Genomic DNA, 16,155 nt, shown 5'->3' on the forward strand with positions numbered 1-16,155 from the left:
TGCTAACAATGCTAGCGTCATTACATTACAATAGCATGTACAGATATGCACAAAAACACTCCTACAGACACATGGGACGGTTTAGTAAGCATAAACAGTTTGTTGTTTGAAGTGATGAAAGATAAAGTACCAATGATTGTCACACACACACTAGATGTGGTGAAATTTATCCTTTACATTTGACCCATTCCCTTGATCACCCCATGGGAGGTGAGGGGAGCAGTGGGCAGCAGCGTTGCCTTGCCCGGCAATCATTTATGGTGATTTAACCCCCAATTCCAACCCTGGAATAGGGGTGAATAATGGATGAATAAAGAATCCATACATGTAAAAATGCTACGGAGGGCTAGAAGACTGAATGACACTTGGATTTAAAAAAAATGCCCTGCCGGTAAATAGAAGGACACTGCAGCACCGTCAGTGGGCAAACTCTCCAAAAGATGGCACTATAGCAAAAACAATAAAATACCCTCTATGTTTTTGCTTGTTTTTATTTATTATAAAATTAATTTTAATATGGCCACCAGCGAAGAAAAATCCATGAATCAGCCGCTCTGTTTTATAAGCTGCACGGTTAAAAGTGTAGGAAAAAAGTAGAGGTTTATAATCCAGAATTTACGGTACTACTTTGTTCATTTACCCAGCTAGGCCTGGGCCATTAATACATTTTGCTGGGCAATATATTGTCCCACAAATTCCATCCATCCATCCATCCATTTTCTACCGCTTATTCCCTTTTGGGGTCGCGGGGGGCACTGGCGCCTATCTCAGCTACAATCGGGCGGAAGGCGGTGTACACCCTGGACAAGTCGGCAACTCATCGCAGGGCCAACACAGATAGACAGACAACATTCACACACTAGGGCCAATTTAGTGTTGCCAATCAACCTATCCCCAGGTGCATGTCTTTGGAAGTGGGAGGAAGTCGGAGTACCCGGAGGGAACCCACGCATTCACGGGGAGAACATGCAAACTCCACACAGAAAGATCCCGAGCCTGGGATTGAACCCAAGACTACATGATATTCGTATTGTAAGGCAGACGCACTAACCCCTCTTCCACCTACACCGTGAAGCCCCACAAATTATTGCCCTTAAAATAATATTATTTTCAGCATTATTTTTAGAACAATTCAAGCAGTAATGAAATCATGACATATAGTTATAATAATAGTATAGCAAGTCACCTTTTGAAATGCAATAAGCTTGTACTTTTTTGTGTATTTACTAATTTTGTAGTTGGAAAGTCAAGAACTTTTAATCATCCTAAATAAGTAAACAAACAAAAATAAAATAGACTCAATCTGTGTTAGCAAAAATTGCACTGCAATAAATATTTAACAACTTTTTTTGTTTAATTTCTACAATTAAAACATTTGGTATATTGGTTTGTTCATCCATGTAGAAAGGCTCATGTTTTCTCAGTTTGAAGCCCAAATATTCCCACAATTTGACTTTTGGCTTTGGAATCATATATTTTTTTTCCTCCTAATTTTCGTTACCTTGCGGTGCTTCTCACTAGCGACTGGCGAGGCACTTTTGCTGTTGGATGCTGACAGTTACGCCTCCACCCACAGAGACAAAGTCTATGTCTACACTACAGGCCCAAATTGCCCAAATTGGGTTTTTTGAAATCAGATTTTTTTGCAGCTGGATGTGTACAGTGTAAGTAAAATGTAATCTTTATCATACTCGGATACAGGCCCCAATGTGGTTTCTACGTCACTAGCATGCGATAAAGTGTGAACAATAGAAGTTGACTTGATTCTTTAAATTAACAAGGAAGTCACTACTACTACTACTACTACTATTACAAAATAAAAGTCGCCACACCTAAACAAATTGTGTTTTTTACGTGAAAATAATTTAAAGTAATGTAATGTATGAATTCATATATGTAGTGTAATATATTCTGGAGGATTCTTATCTTTTTATGGCTATTATGTAAAGGCAACATCAACATAGATCTATGTTAGCTTTATTTTTTAACTTCCTTAACATCAGTTCCAGTATTTCAACAATCGTTCTTTCTTCGGAATCAATATCTATATATTCATATATTACATATAGCCTATTATTTGCGGACTGTTGACTCGTGATGCACCGACAATTTGGCCGTCGAAAAAACATTTTGCTCACCGAAACTGGATGTTGTGATGAAGTTACCACTTTAGCTGGCAGACTGCGTCTTTCCCTGCGCACACAAATGACGCAGCTCGCCCAAGTCACAATTGAAAAGAAACTACCTCCTGATGTGGCCTGAGTGTGATGTGAAAAGATCAGATTTGAAACACTTTGGATCATTTAGACTGGCAAAAAAAGATAGTTTGGTGTGCAGTGTAAACGGGGCCAAAGATTGGGGATGACTACCAAGAAGGATTCACTCTGTTCATTTAATTCTGCTATTGAGTGAATGCACTTAGGTACTGAGAGTGATGCAGAGTGAAACCTCTTGTACCCTGTTTGAAAGTGAGAAACGAAGAAAACAAATACATGCCAATTTATCAATGCTGTCATTCGATTATTGACTTGAGGGAACTTTCCTGAAGGACTCAATAAAGTACTATCTATCTATCTATTGTTACCGGCCCAGGCCTAAAGCAAGCGACGTGTAGTGACAGGCAGAACAATTAAATGCTCTTCCACCAGATGGCAGGCGGTACCTGTTGCTATTTGCAAAGCATTCGGTTTGTTGAAGAGCCATGAGATTTTTTGACTGGAAAGTATGTGCCTTGGCCTAGTACAAGTTGGGAAACACTGCTTTGGATAACCCAAAGTCTCCAAACTGCTGATTTTAGAGGTGTATTTTCCTAAACCAATCCCATATTAGCACGTTTATCTGTTTCAATATGGCCGCCACAGAGTGTTTGTATTCACTGACAATGAAACAAGACAGCAAAGGTACCTCGCACCTCCTGTGTATCTGCAGTACTACACTTCTGTATGTATTGTGCATGTGCATGTGCCTCCCACACCTCAAAAACGAATCCCCGCCTGAGAATACCAAGGAAGGTCATACGGTCATGGTTTGCAGATTTAGCTGACTTGGAGTATTCAACATTCCTCAAGTTCTAAGAAGAGAATCTTGATGCCAAACCGATCAAATGTCTTGCTGTTCCACATACAAATAAGCATTCACGACGGCAGCATACCTCATGATCCCTACAGCGAATGGTCGGAGCCAGGATCCAAAGCCTTATTTATTTCTCCAGAAAGAGCGGCGTCTTACAGTAAGCAGGTGCAAACTTTTTTTTGGGGGGGGTCGCTTTTGTGTCGTTCTTAGCCATTTCGAGTTTTTAGCCGCTCCAAAGCCTCCACTAAAACAGCATGTTTGCACAGTTCAAGGCAAAAGAAACACTTGTGCTCGAGGGGGGTGGGGGGAAGCGGGGGATAGAACCCCTGCCACTTTCTCTGTCCCATGTAGGAGCTGGCAGTCGCCAAGCGTAGAGGAGGCTGTGATGTCAGCCATTTTAGGATGGACAGTACAATGTGTGGTACGCCGCCATCTTTCTTGCTTTTTCTTTTTAAGTTGCCAAATGAATGCCTGTAGTCTTGGCGACAGAACTGAAGAAGTTATTCATAAAAAGTGATGTAAAAGGATGCGTGACTCAGAATTTTTTTTTTTTTTGCGGCGCGGCGTGGTTTATTTGTCCGTCATTCATCTGGGCCACAGATAGAAGGCTTTGTAGAACAATGTGCACTTTTCCACAGCGAGCTGTGCCCTAACACATAACAGGACCATGCAGGAAAACATGCAAAGAAGACATTAAGTGTGTCGGCGTGGCGTCTTGATGGAGCAAGAGGTCTTTTTGCGACATTTCTTTTAATCAAACCATTGGCTGGGTGGAGCGACAGGTTTATGTCGCTGAGGGGGGGGGAAAAAACTACCTCAGACCTCACCCGAAGTCGCTTGAAAGAGAGCCCAACCTTGAATGGACTTTTCACTGATGTGGCTGGCGGGCCCATGTGGATTAAAGTTTGTCCTGCGCCGGATGCAGTCGGAGGAATTCAGTGTGTATGAGTCTTGAGGTCGGTGGGTGTGGGCGAGTGTCTCGGCAGTGTATGTGTGTGTGGCAAAGTGGGCAAGGGGAGGAGAAGGGTTGCCATGGTAATGTTAACACATGAGTGGCACGACCGACCGGTCTCCCAGTGGACGGGGCTACAGTCACGGAGGTAAAGGGGATGTGTGTGAGGGGGGGTCGTGTGTGTGTGTGTGTGTGTGTGTGTGTGTGTGTGCGTGTATTTGAGAATGGGAGAGAAAATGAGGAAGACGAAGGCGAGATTGCTGACAACACCTGCGTCGCAGACGTTCATACGCACAAGCACGTCTCCGTAGTGTGAAAAAAAAAAAATAGGAGTGCAGACGAGACGAAGACGACTTGAGGTCACATTTTGTCTGGAACTGGACGGCCGGTGCGGACGACGCTTTATTAACACGGCACTAATCACCCTGACATCTCCCACTTGTATTTCAGCACACGTATCACTCCAGCCACACACTTATTCATACTGCCGGGCGTACAGTGCCACACATGAAGTAAAACCTGTCTCCATTCTTACATTGGGGAAGAAAAACCACACATCAGTCCCAGAGCGCTTTCACGAAGGACACAGGAGACGTACGGCAAAAGGCAACAGTCGCACTTTTGAAAGCTGACGGCGCCGGATCACGCCTCATAAATGAGCCACCATTGAGTCCAATTTGTGCAAGACAATAATTGTCTGTCTCCGGCTTATATTTAGATGTCCAGCTGATCCCCTCGCATTACTTTATTGGACAACCCGGCATAACATTTTCCCTTGAGACACATTTTCTGATCTTTAAAATGGATCTGTCATGGCGCTTCCTTCTTTACCCCGTTTCTAGTCAAATTTAACAACAAAAACAACACAACATGCACGCATCACTGTCCGGGCAAATTAACCACAAAACAAATGTTATGAGAGTGAAGGATTGCTTTTTTTCAGTTTTTGAGCTCAAATGCATCAAGAGACTCCTTGCCAGTTCAAAGGGAAAAGATTTGAGCACGTCGAAGGCGCTAAATGTTGCCGAGGTGAGGAGGGAGTGTGTGAGCGTGTGTAGACGCCCGACTAGGAGGTGTCAGCAGGGAGGAATATTGAAAGAGCGCCGCCTGTCATCGTCATCAGTCATCCTCACGCTTCTACTCCCAGACGTCTGAGTCTTGTCGTCCTTTGTCCTCCGTCTTCCTCCAGCCTCCATGTTCTCCTTCATGTGACAGGCGGCTTGGTGCAAAACACCAATTTGTGTTTGTTCGTGTCAACTGAGGCTGACCCAATAATCTGGGAGTGTCTGAATCAGTGGGCTGTTTTGAATTAAATGTTAATGTTTAACAACCACTTTGCAGCCCCACCTCTCTTTCCGGTGGCGGCGGCTGTGGCCCGCGTTTTTCACGTTGTAATATTCTAATTGCTGCAGCGGTTTATGAAGTGATGAAAGAACGCCCGTGCTGCGAGCGGAGGTAGAAGCACTCAGCCGTACTAAAGTGCAGATTATAATGCTACATTAATGACATGTAAATATGATATTGTTATGGAAATGACAGCGTAAAAGCACACCTTTTAAATCGTAACGCTGCTATTAAATCAAGGGTGAAGGTATAAACCACACTGGAATTGAGTCTAATCCCATTTGGAGGGGGGAACGCTTGTTTTTGAACGGCTCAGGCTGGATTCGGTTTAGGCAACAAGGCCGGGTGCTTTCCCCGAGGTGCATGTGACACCCTGTGGGGACAGTGTTGTCCACCTTGTCAACCAAACACAAATCCTGGCTTTTCACAGGCGACAGTCAATGGCTCCCTGTCTTGGGAAGCCCTTGTTCTGTGTCGAATGGCATATCGTGCTCTCCAGATAAAGCGGGGCCATTATTTTGATAGGTGACCTGACTCTTTTTATGTAGCGTTGACAACTGTTAGCTCGTCTCTTTTGCGGAGTGAGCATTTTAACATTTGAATGTGGCCGTTGTAAAACCACCTTCTCTGTCTGTCCATTTCTACGCCAGGTGTTCCACACTCTTTCCCACTACATAGACACGCATTTGGGTTTTGTATTTCTTGGACCGGTAGAAGAAAGCGAGGCAGTTGAAAAGATACTTATTTATCAGATTTGGGCTAAAACGGTACAAATAACACTACCTTGCGGTGTCATTTGAGGTGCAGTCAGGAGAGTGGTGCACACGTAAACATTGCCGCATGTACTCTATAGAAAGTTACGAGACTCTCCAAATCTCTACGAGACATACACTCCAATTTTGGCTCTGCTGTAATGAAACAATAAAATAAGTCTATTTATTTTGATTGAGTAAAAAAAGATGACCAAACATTTAATCTCCAAAAATAATTTCAATGTATTTATGTACAAAAAAGGTAGCAGCACTACACAGTGCAATAGGCCAGTATATATTTTCCCTTCCAATGTCTTTACACAAAAAACTAAACAAAAAAGAAACTGTCTTCATTCACACTAACGTGAACTAATTTCTAAATATGGACAATGTTTATTCTATTTTCCGAACAAGTTGCATCACAAACGAACACTGCCGTTTTACACAATGACCCGCATGGTCTTTAACATGGCGGCCACCTCGCTCTCCCCGTCCCTTAGCAAGCCCTGCCCAGCAAAGCACGCTGGCTGTGATTCATCAGCGTGCGAGAAAAGCGATCGCATTAAATAATGATTTTTTTATTTTACTTTTGTCTTTAGTATGTGCATGAATGTATTCAAGGAGTAAGCTCTCGTTTAAAAAAATAAATAAATAAATGTGAGAATAAAAACGTCCCCTATTAACTGTCCGTCTGGGAACCGCAGAAATACCATTGGAAGTGTCTTTCAAGCAGAACAAGACAATGAAGAGTCTCATAATAATAATGATGATAAAAATAATGAAGAACAATGTGATTTATTTAAAACAAAAGCACATGTCTTTGAGCATAGGATGTGCGTGCATGTGAAAAAAAATTATTTCAGAGGATTGCGGTCTCAATTCTGAGCAAGAAAATCATGATTCATATTTTATAAGCTCACTAACGTCATTGCCTAATTTCAGTAATTGGTTGTGACGCATGTGCATGTAAGTTTTATGCACAAAAAATGAACAAAGAAAATGAAAAGCAAAAGAAATATGTTTAGAATTACTTTCAAGTGATCTTTTTTCTGTCGATTCCTTTTGTTTTTTTTAAATGTCATCAGCAAGACAGCAGCCTCAGTGCTTCCAGATAACAAAGACCAAAAAAGCCGCAAGATTTGCCGGTAGTCTCTTTCATTGAAAAACAGAACCTATTGGTTTCTAAAATTGTAACCAACCCGTTACTAATTTAAATGCTAAAATGACGACTAGACATCTTTCCTCAATCTAAACTTGTATAAAGACATTGCTGTCTGACCAACCAAGCTATTCAATCGTGCACATTGAACTAGGGCTACAACAACGATTAATCGATTAAACCTATGAATTTGATTAGAAAAAAAGCTGTGATTTATATTCTGTGGCTTCGATTAATCGTTAAGGTGTATCTAATACAAATCACCACCACAAGGAATTAATTTCGCCAGCTAGCTTAAAGGCTGACATGAATACAAGACACTATAACGATTCCAAAATAAAAGTTGGCTCAAAGATTTTAGTATGAGTACTTTTTGATCACATTCAACAACACAATGCTAATAATGACATGATCATTTTGGTCACAATATCCGTCATATGAAATGTTCCTATTGTTGCATCCCCAGTTCATATTAGGTGTGTTAAAAAGCAGAGTTAGAACGACAAGCTACATTTAGACAGTCCCATTATGTGTTTTGAAGGGAGGTAGCACTAAATCTATTTTTGGCCCATAATAAGCAAATATATTAACATATGGGAGACACTTGAGTAGTTTTGAAATAGATTTTGTACACAGAAATGAAAAAAAACACCCCCCACATCCCTGTTGTGCAAAACCGGCCTTGGGGTTTTTACTTTGTTTTTAAAAAAGTTTCACAAACAGTCAAAAAAGTAGTGAAAATTATCTTAGGGCACTTGACTTTTACACACACACATGCACTCAAACTGCTTGTATAAAAATCTTTAGAATACCTTTATGAATTTGTCCTACGTAAGTAATGTGACTGGGGGATGCATTAGCAGTGCAGTAAATGTTCTGAGCATCAAAGACTGGACTCTCGAGTAAGTCCTCCATTTTTACTTGAAAACTTTAAAGGCCTTGCAAGTTAAAACACCATCGTAATTGTAACGACCATACAAAACATTTTCAGTTCGAAGCAGTCGGTGTACTTAAACTTAACATGTTATTTAATTGTGAGAATAATCTGGAGTACCCAGGAAGACCTTCCTCGCCTAGGAACAACATGCAAGCCCCACAGGGAAGAGGGCCAAACTGAGATCCGAAACCAGAACCTTCATGCCGTGGCATCAGTGGTAATGGCCAAGTGTCTTTGTTTGCATCTACAAAGAGAATATTAACAGTTAAATGTGGTCAGCATTGATTTGTCGCTCCAAAAGCATAATGGCATCTTTCATACAGATGTTTCAGATGTGCATGACTCCGTTCGTCTGTTGCATGAACACAATTGTAAATCTTTTGTTCAGTGAACAAACCTTGTGTCCTGAGCAGGGGTTAATTGAGTCTTCCATCAGAGGATATCATGACCTGTCTGCCAGCACAACATAAAGCACGCGCCTGCATCGGGATGCAGTGACCCGGGATTACCGCATAAGATGCTGGTGACCCAGTTATTTTTTTTCGTATTTGTATTGTTTTTTTTTTTTGTTTTGTTTTAATGATTTTCTGTCAGAAAGCAGCAGTGGTAAAATATAACGGTACAAAAAAAAGTACTCCGTCACCGTCTGGGTCATTGAGTGCTGTCGGTCATTTGAGGGTTTTAATTCAAGAACATGTTCATCTTTTATTTACCAGTTAGTCCGCCGTGGTGCGTTGCTGTTTTAATATGAAAGTGCTTTTCAGTGCGTCTACAAATGCCACGTGATCAAGAGAAACAATATGTAACTATATAACCCAAACATTGTTATACAAAGTGTTGAGGTGAAGCCTGATCTCGGCAGTTTGTGTTTATATAATGAATGTTGAATTTCTGTTCTCAGCGGCTTGATGAGCTCACCAGGTGAGGTTAAACGGGAGTAATACAGATACAGTGAGGGATTCACTCTCCCAGGCATGCCACACGTCAACAATTTTGCTGTCCCGGAAAAAGAAGACAAGAGAATTATGATTGGAGGTTCTGCATGTGTCACAAGTTCATGCGGAGGGCAGAGGGTGAAGAATTTACTTCTTCTTTTTTCCCCAGTATTTTTTTTCTTGTCTTTTACTTTCCATTCCTAACAAAGATTAAACCCAGCTGTATTACTGATGCGAGAGTAGCCACAGGTTTTTTGTTTAGTTTTTTTTTGCCCTACAAATTTGAATATGTATGACTTGGTGAGAAACCTTTTTTTTCACCTCATAATAATACAGTTGGAGAAAGGAGAGAAATTCATGACTGGAGTGTTATAAGACAGTGGGTGAGGTGTGCACATGGATTTGTGCATTCAGCATGATGTGTACTTTGGTTGTATGCATGCTTTTGGAGCAAATGGAAAACATAATCATTTGAGCCTACAGAATTAGTTTAGAAAGTATTTAGAATGTACACCTCACAACTTTCTACTTTACTTTTCAAAGGATATAATATGTTTGCCCTTTTGTGCAGCAAAATAATATATTATACAATTTTTTTTAACTGTCATATTGATGCATATTATCAAACCAAAACATCAAGCCACTGCATTATTTTCACTTCAAATGATCTTAATTCCGTTTTATGGCTACATTATTTTGTCAAAGCCCTTTGCAAATGCACTCAAAATAATTCAACATTCCTTGTAAATTTGTTTGCACAGTTTAGAAACGTTATATATTTTAAGTAAAAACACTTATTACAAATGGTAACCTTTTTTAAAGTCTGTATATGACAATTCATTAATTTTGGGTGCAATGGTATGGCATTAAGCCAGACAAAGAAAGCCAATCTGCATGAGGCCACTGCAAACTACAATCTTTTGGATGTGAAAATTTCATATCACGCTTATTGTGACCAAAATTATCATGGTTGTAGTTGAATGTGCTCAAAAAGAACTTATACACTCTGAAATCTTTGGATTGTTTTTTTTTAATACATATTAAACAACACAGACTTTACTTTTCTCTGTAGAACAAATATTAAATATTGTTTTAAAAGCTATGTTATTTGTATTTGAGTTTTTAAATATGTCTATCTCCTTTTGTTTTAGTTTGTGAAGGTTTTAGAATCTTCTTAATGATTAAGGCAGAACAAGGGTTGTTGCACGTCTGTTTTTTTACATCATGTGAATTCACTTCCTGTTGTAGACACGCCCTTTTTTTAATTTGAAGTAATCCATCCATTAGTTTTTTTGATTAATCGAATAATCTGATAAAACACATTTTATAGTCTCAATGCGAATTTTATGGAAAAAAATGCACATCATCAACATTCAATTTGCACTTTTAGCATTTGTGCGCTAATAAAGAAACAAAAAAATGGATTGTCGAAGTAACATAATATAAATTGTAGCTTTTGTTTAATCGCTTTAATTAATTTATAAATTTAGTCATCATTGCAGCCCTAATTTAATGTTCACAAGTGAATAGCCTACTTGCTCCGACACCATTGTGTTTATACAAGGCTAGATTGGGAAAAGACGTCTTGTAGTCATGTTGGCGTTTAAGCTAGCGAGTGATTAGCACACTGGCGGCTTTGCGAGGGAATAGACATAATTACGATGAGTATCAAATTGCGGTAATCAATCAAGGTTTTACAATAATTAAAATTTTAAACGTAACAATTACTATTGGGAATTTTGCAGTGGTTTATCATTAATAGACAATTATACATATATTGTCCATATATCATTTGATCTTTGTTTCTGTAACCTTTTGTATTTGCTCATTTTTAGTGTGAAGGTGTGCGGTATCAAATTAAGTGTTTTGAGGTGTCTCTCAAAAAATGCACACACAGTTAAGGGCCAATACGTTCATTTCTTTTCATTGTAATCAAATAATAATTTAGTCTTCAACAAAAATAAATTCTACAAAATAAAAATTGATGTTTGGAGGCCCTTTTGTATGTTTCAGTACAATGAACATCTCTTGAAAATAAACATGGAAAAATACACAAAGCTGCTGTGCATATTTTTGTATAATTTTACCTGCTGACAATGTAAACCAGCTGGAAAGGTTGGATACATGCGGCACTATGAATCAAGAGCTGGGGTAAAACACACCCCACTCAATAGGTTTAAAATCCCTGAGGAAGTGTGCCGCTAATATTTATTCACTGATAATAACTCCTTTCCTTTTGGGAGCCAGGTGGCATCTGGCAACAAATAACCCGCTCTCATTCAAAGCCTGCAAATCACATTACTTGGTCTGCACTTTGGCTATAGTCAGCACGCCAGCCTACACTTTAATTACAATTTTTTTTTGCGTCCTTAGTATTATGAAGCTTTGCTAAAAATAATTCCGTGGACGCATGCCATTAATAATTAGCTGAGCCAACACAAAGGCATCAGTTAAAGAAAACAACAAATATGGCAGAGATGAGACACTGTCATTGTTGGCTGTGTGTTGATTTTCATGGTCTCTTTTTAAATTGATAAAAAGTGACAGAATTCTGAAAATCCAAGTAAATAAAACACTGACAGGTGATGTTGATTGTGAGCGTGTGTGCGTGTGTGCGCGCGCGTGTAGCCCCTAGCCTTGTATAGTCACTTGCATTTCAAAAAAGCACTTTTTTTTCCAAAGAATAGTCAGACCAATCGTCAATGTGATGATGCTTTGATGCTATCAATAGCTTTTTAAACAATGGTGTAAAATATCGGCTTTACATGGATATGGAGTGCTGTAATTTGATATAAGCTTCTTTTATTTTAGGTAAAAGGAAAAACTGGCCTTAGAGGTGTTTTACTTCAATGCTGTGATTGTAGAGCAACACCACCTACACTGTCACACTGTATTTCCACCTACACGTATTACTGTGAGTGGGGCTATTCATGGCTTACTGCTCTTATCTGTTGCGTATAAATACTTTGTGTGTACAGTATTCAGGTTGGTTAAATAGCTGCATCCTACAACGTCTGCTCCATTTATGCATTATTTTGACTGACTGATCTTGTTTACTGTCTGTTGGATTACACAGGTTCCCAGGGAGCTTTTTGAGTTGGACAAGGGTCCTCCAGCAGCAGAAGGCATGAAGCAACATTGTGGCTGATCCATGACACTAAACTCCACTCGCCCTCTGCTCTCATCAAACCGGACAATCAATCACTGTCTCAATCCCATCGCCACAAAGCTGCACAATGGCCAGCAAGAGGAAATCCACCGTGCCCTGCATGATACCATCCAAATCCAAACATGTGCGCGAGGAAATCATACTGGGCTCGCTGCCAGAACTCCTACCAACAATCCCAGAAGACGGCATACTCAGCATCTCTGGAGTAGAGTCTGGCCATGTCTTTCACAGCTTATCCAAATCTGAATGTGGTAGCGAGGTGCAAAAAGGAGGTACATATAGCTGTCCACCATGCTTTTTCGAGTCCAGAGATTTAAACTATTTTTTGGATCACATGCACAACTGCCACTTAGACTTCAGGGCTCAGCCCACTTTCTACTGCCTGAACTGTGGGGTCTCGGTTGTTCGCTTTGAGGCCCTGGCTCTGCATAATGCTAACACTCATCCTAAGATCATGGACGGATTGATGACCGCCTCCCTAAGTGTCAACAAGAGGGATGGGGTCACAACGGTGGAGCAAAGCCTCTTTACGGACAATGAAGACGACTACAGAGAATCTGGAATATCCCTCAGCAAAACCCCTATTGCAAAGATGATGAAAGCCAAGGGAGAGCACAAAAAGATTGTAGTATCTCACACTGTGGAAGTATTGAAGAAAGCCAGCGGGATTGATGTGGACCCCAACATGCTGACAAATGTGCCTGAACTCCAAAACGGGGCTCTCAGTATTCCTGGTGCCCAAGCTATGCCGAGATCAACTGTTAGTCACATGATTGCGACAACAGTGTCCAACCCAGTTTTTCACCAGCACACTCCCTCCCTGTACTCTTCCCCTTCCTCTGATTCCAATAAAGACTTTCCAAAGGTGATGATCCCTCTTAGCAGCATCCCCACCTACGATGCCGCCATGGATACCAGCAGCTTTCTTAAGACATCCTTTGGCAAGTTTCCCTACCCGACCAAAGCTGAGCTCTGCTACCTGACGGTGGTGTCAGAGTTTCCTGAAGAACAAATCAAACTGTGGTTTACCGCCCAAAGACTCAAGCAGGGCATAAGCTGGTCTCCGGAAGAAATAGAAGAGGCCCGGCGGAAGATGTTTAACACCGTGTTCCAGGGTGGAGCACCGCAAAAGCAACCTGCCCCCCAGCGTCATGTCAATCACTTTGTTACTCACCACACAATCACAGCTTCTCAAGGTTCAAAAGGACCAAACTTTAACATGGCCAAAGTCACTTATGGCGGCATAAGAAACAAACCTGTCATAGCCAAGCAGGCCAGCATGTCGACTAATCCTAACGTCACAAGGGTCTCGTACTCTACTCCGATACTCCCTCAGAAGGTCCCATCTGTATTCCGAACAACACAGCTACTGACCAGGAGTATTCAAGCCCCTGCAGATCCCGACAAGAGCAACGGCCTGGATGTGGCGGTAGCTGGAAATAATCGCAGCAGCAGTAGCAGCAGCACTTGCAGCAGTAGCAGCAGCATCACCAGTTATTCCAGCAGCAGTAACGGTGGCGAGAATGTCAAATGGAAAACGGTGAATAGCGGAATCCCGACCAACGGCGTCAACAGCTTTGCTGCCTTCTGCGCCGACATTAGCAATAACAATTTGCACTGTGTTGCCACCGCCAATGACAAACACAACAATTTACAGACGGGACTGGAGAACAGCCACGCCGTCACAAATAACACCAGCAATGTAAATGTCTCCTACAACAATCATAACAGCGTCACTCCTCAAGAGCAGGCCGAAACCTTAGGGAAGGATCAGCAGCGCAACATTCACAACAGCAGCAGTATTACCGTAGAACACCCCGCCTTGAAAGACAGTGTTCCCCACCTGAACCACGCCAGCACTTCCCCCACTCAAAGCACCAGCACCACCGTCATCACAAAAACGAGTTCATCAGTGATGGATGAGGGCAAACGCAACAAGGAGTTTAGCATAAAAGGCATGTCAATCTTGCAGCAACTCATCAAGGAAGACGACCTTTTTACTGGCAACAGAAGCTGCTCGGAGCTGAAAATTGAACCCATCAAGATCAACTTCAAGAGGATGAAAATGAATGAAAGTGAGAGCACATCTGAGATTGCACATCAAGAACACAAATCAGAGATAGCCGAAGGGTCCTTCTCACCCCCCTGGGCCAACAAGAGCCCCCAGCAGCTGCGCGTCCTTCGTCAGACTTTCTCCGGCACACGCTGGCCCAACAGTCAGCAATACGAGGAGTTAAGCGTCCAGACGGGCCTTCCCAAGTCCGAGGTGGTGCGCTGGTTCAGTGACAGCCGGCACAGCCACAAGAACGGACAGCTAAAGTGGCTGGAGACCTACCTGCAACCCCCAGTGCAGGCAGAGGAAGCCAAAGTTCAGGGAGAGGCCGAAGCCAGTACACCGGCTGCCAAAAAGAAACTTCTTGAGCAAGACGTGAACAAAGCCCTCGAAGGAGACGCAGGACTAAACACTGGCCAGCGGGTTCTGTGGCAGAGTTCAAACTCACCGCTGCGGGGTCTGATGGGGTCAGAGGGGAGCATCGAGCTAATCAAAGCTGAGACCGCCGCACAGCCGGGAGTCTTTAAGGACCCCTGGCCAGAGAGAGTAGAGGACCACCACCAGCAGCTACCTGCCAGTCAGCCACTCATCGAACAACCCAATGATGCCAATAACACCAGGTGACTAGAAAACTTTCATTTCTTTCATAACATTTCTTTGCGTGTATGTGGTGAGCAAGTCCACCTCACAACCAGGTGCTTGTACATGTGTTTGAATTTAAAAGGGAACTGCACTTTTTTTTAAATTTTCATTCACAATCATTTTGAGGGACATGATGATGGACGTTTTTTTTAATGCCTTATAAGTATTAAATGCGATCGAAATTCTGCTTACAAAGAAGCTTATGAGCGCCGCTCAACTCTGCCTATAAAGCCCTTAAAAAACATCCAAATACATCCATTAAGTTTTTATATACATGATGTAAGAGTATATGTAACGTACTAATGGGCACGTTTATAATAACATTTAATATTTAAGTATTTGGATTGTTTTAAGCATACGTAAAGCATTATTTGCTTTTTTTTTTCTTCATCACTGATTACTACTCACTGCAGACTTCATGAGAGCCAACAAACATAATAAAACATCACTCACTGTACAAAGTTTGCTGTCATTAGGATGCCGACTGCTCGGATGTTCATATATTATCATTTAAATGAAGAATGTCTCTGAATCCTCGCAAAGAATCGGAATGTGGGGAGGGGAGACAAACATAATTTTGTTTCGTTCTCGCTTTTTCAGGATCCTAAATGGCTGTCTAAGTGAACCAACTTGTTTGAGTATGTCCTCAGCCATCTACTTTCCAGGTGAGATGCATGATTTATGATTTACAATAAAATTCCACAGAGCAAGGAAGCGAGCAAACACCTCGCCAACCGATCATGTCGAAATTGTACACAAGCTTGTTATCACAGCGCCGCTATAAATAGTTTGTCTGCGTTAGTGCTTATAATAACAATATCACTAATACTTGGTTAATATTCAAGTCACAAAATGTAACTGGAGTATTTTGTTTTTGTTTTTGGATGGTTATTTATTGGATTTCATAGGCATTAAAAAAATACATCCGTCATGTCTATCACAATGTTGGAGAACGATAGGAAATATTCCAAAAAAAAGTGCAGCTCCCCTTTCAGTTCATTGCATTTATGTTTACTCTGGTACTCACAGTTATCTTAGGTCAGAGTGTCTTTAGTTTTCCTATCGAGGGCCCCATACTGAAAAATCAAAACACAAGGTAGCCATATTGAAGGGATGTACTAGCACCAAAATGACACGGTA

The 16,155-nt window shown here is 41.3% G+C and overlaps 1 protein-coding gene across 5 annotated transcripts in view; it reads left to right on the forward strand.

Moving 5' to 3' along the window:
- Nucleotides 1-16,155, forward strand: part of zhx3a (zinc fingers and homeoboxes 3a) — a 71,225-nt gene that overhangs the window by 40,938 nt on the left and 14,132 nt on the right. For 2 of the 5 annotated variants that reach the window (XM_061874852.1, XM_061874850.1), the window contains exons 2-3: nucleotides 12,228-14,993; nucleotides 15,616-15,680. In XM_061874852.1, coding sequence (XP_061730836.1) covers nucleotides 12,388-14,993; nucleotides 15,616-15,680 — 2,671 coding nt within the window. In that variant the 5' untranslated portion in view covers nucleotides 12,228-12,387. Of the gene's footprint in view, nucleotides 1-11,955; nucleotides 12,066-12,227; nucleotides 14,998-15,615; nucleotides 15,681-16,155 lie in introns of those variants that run through there. The other 3 variants (XM_061874851.1, XM_061874853.1, XM_061874854.1) reach the window with 3 other exon arrangements.

This window comes from Nerophis ophidion, linkage group LG16, assembly GCF_033978795.1.
Source record: "Nerophis ophidion isolate RoL-2023_Sa linkage group LG16, RoL_Noph_v1.0, whole genome shotgun sequence".
Taxonomy (NCBI): Eukaryota; Metazoa; Chordata; class Actinopteri; order Syngnathiformes; family Syngnathidae; genus Nerophis; species Nerophis ophidion.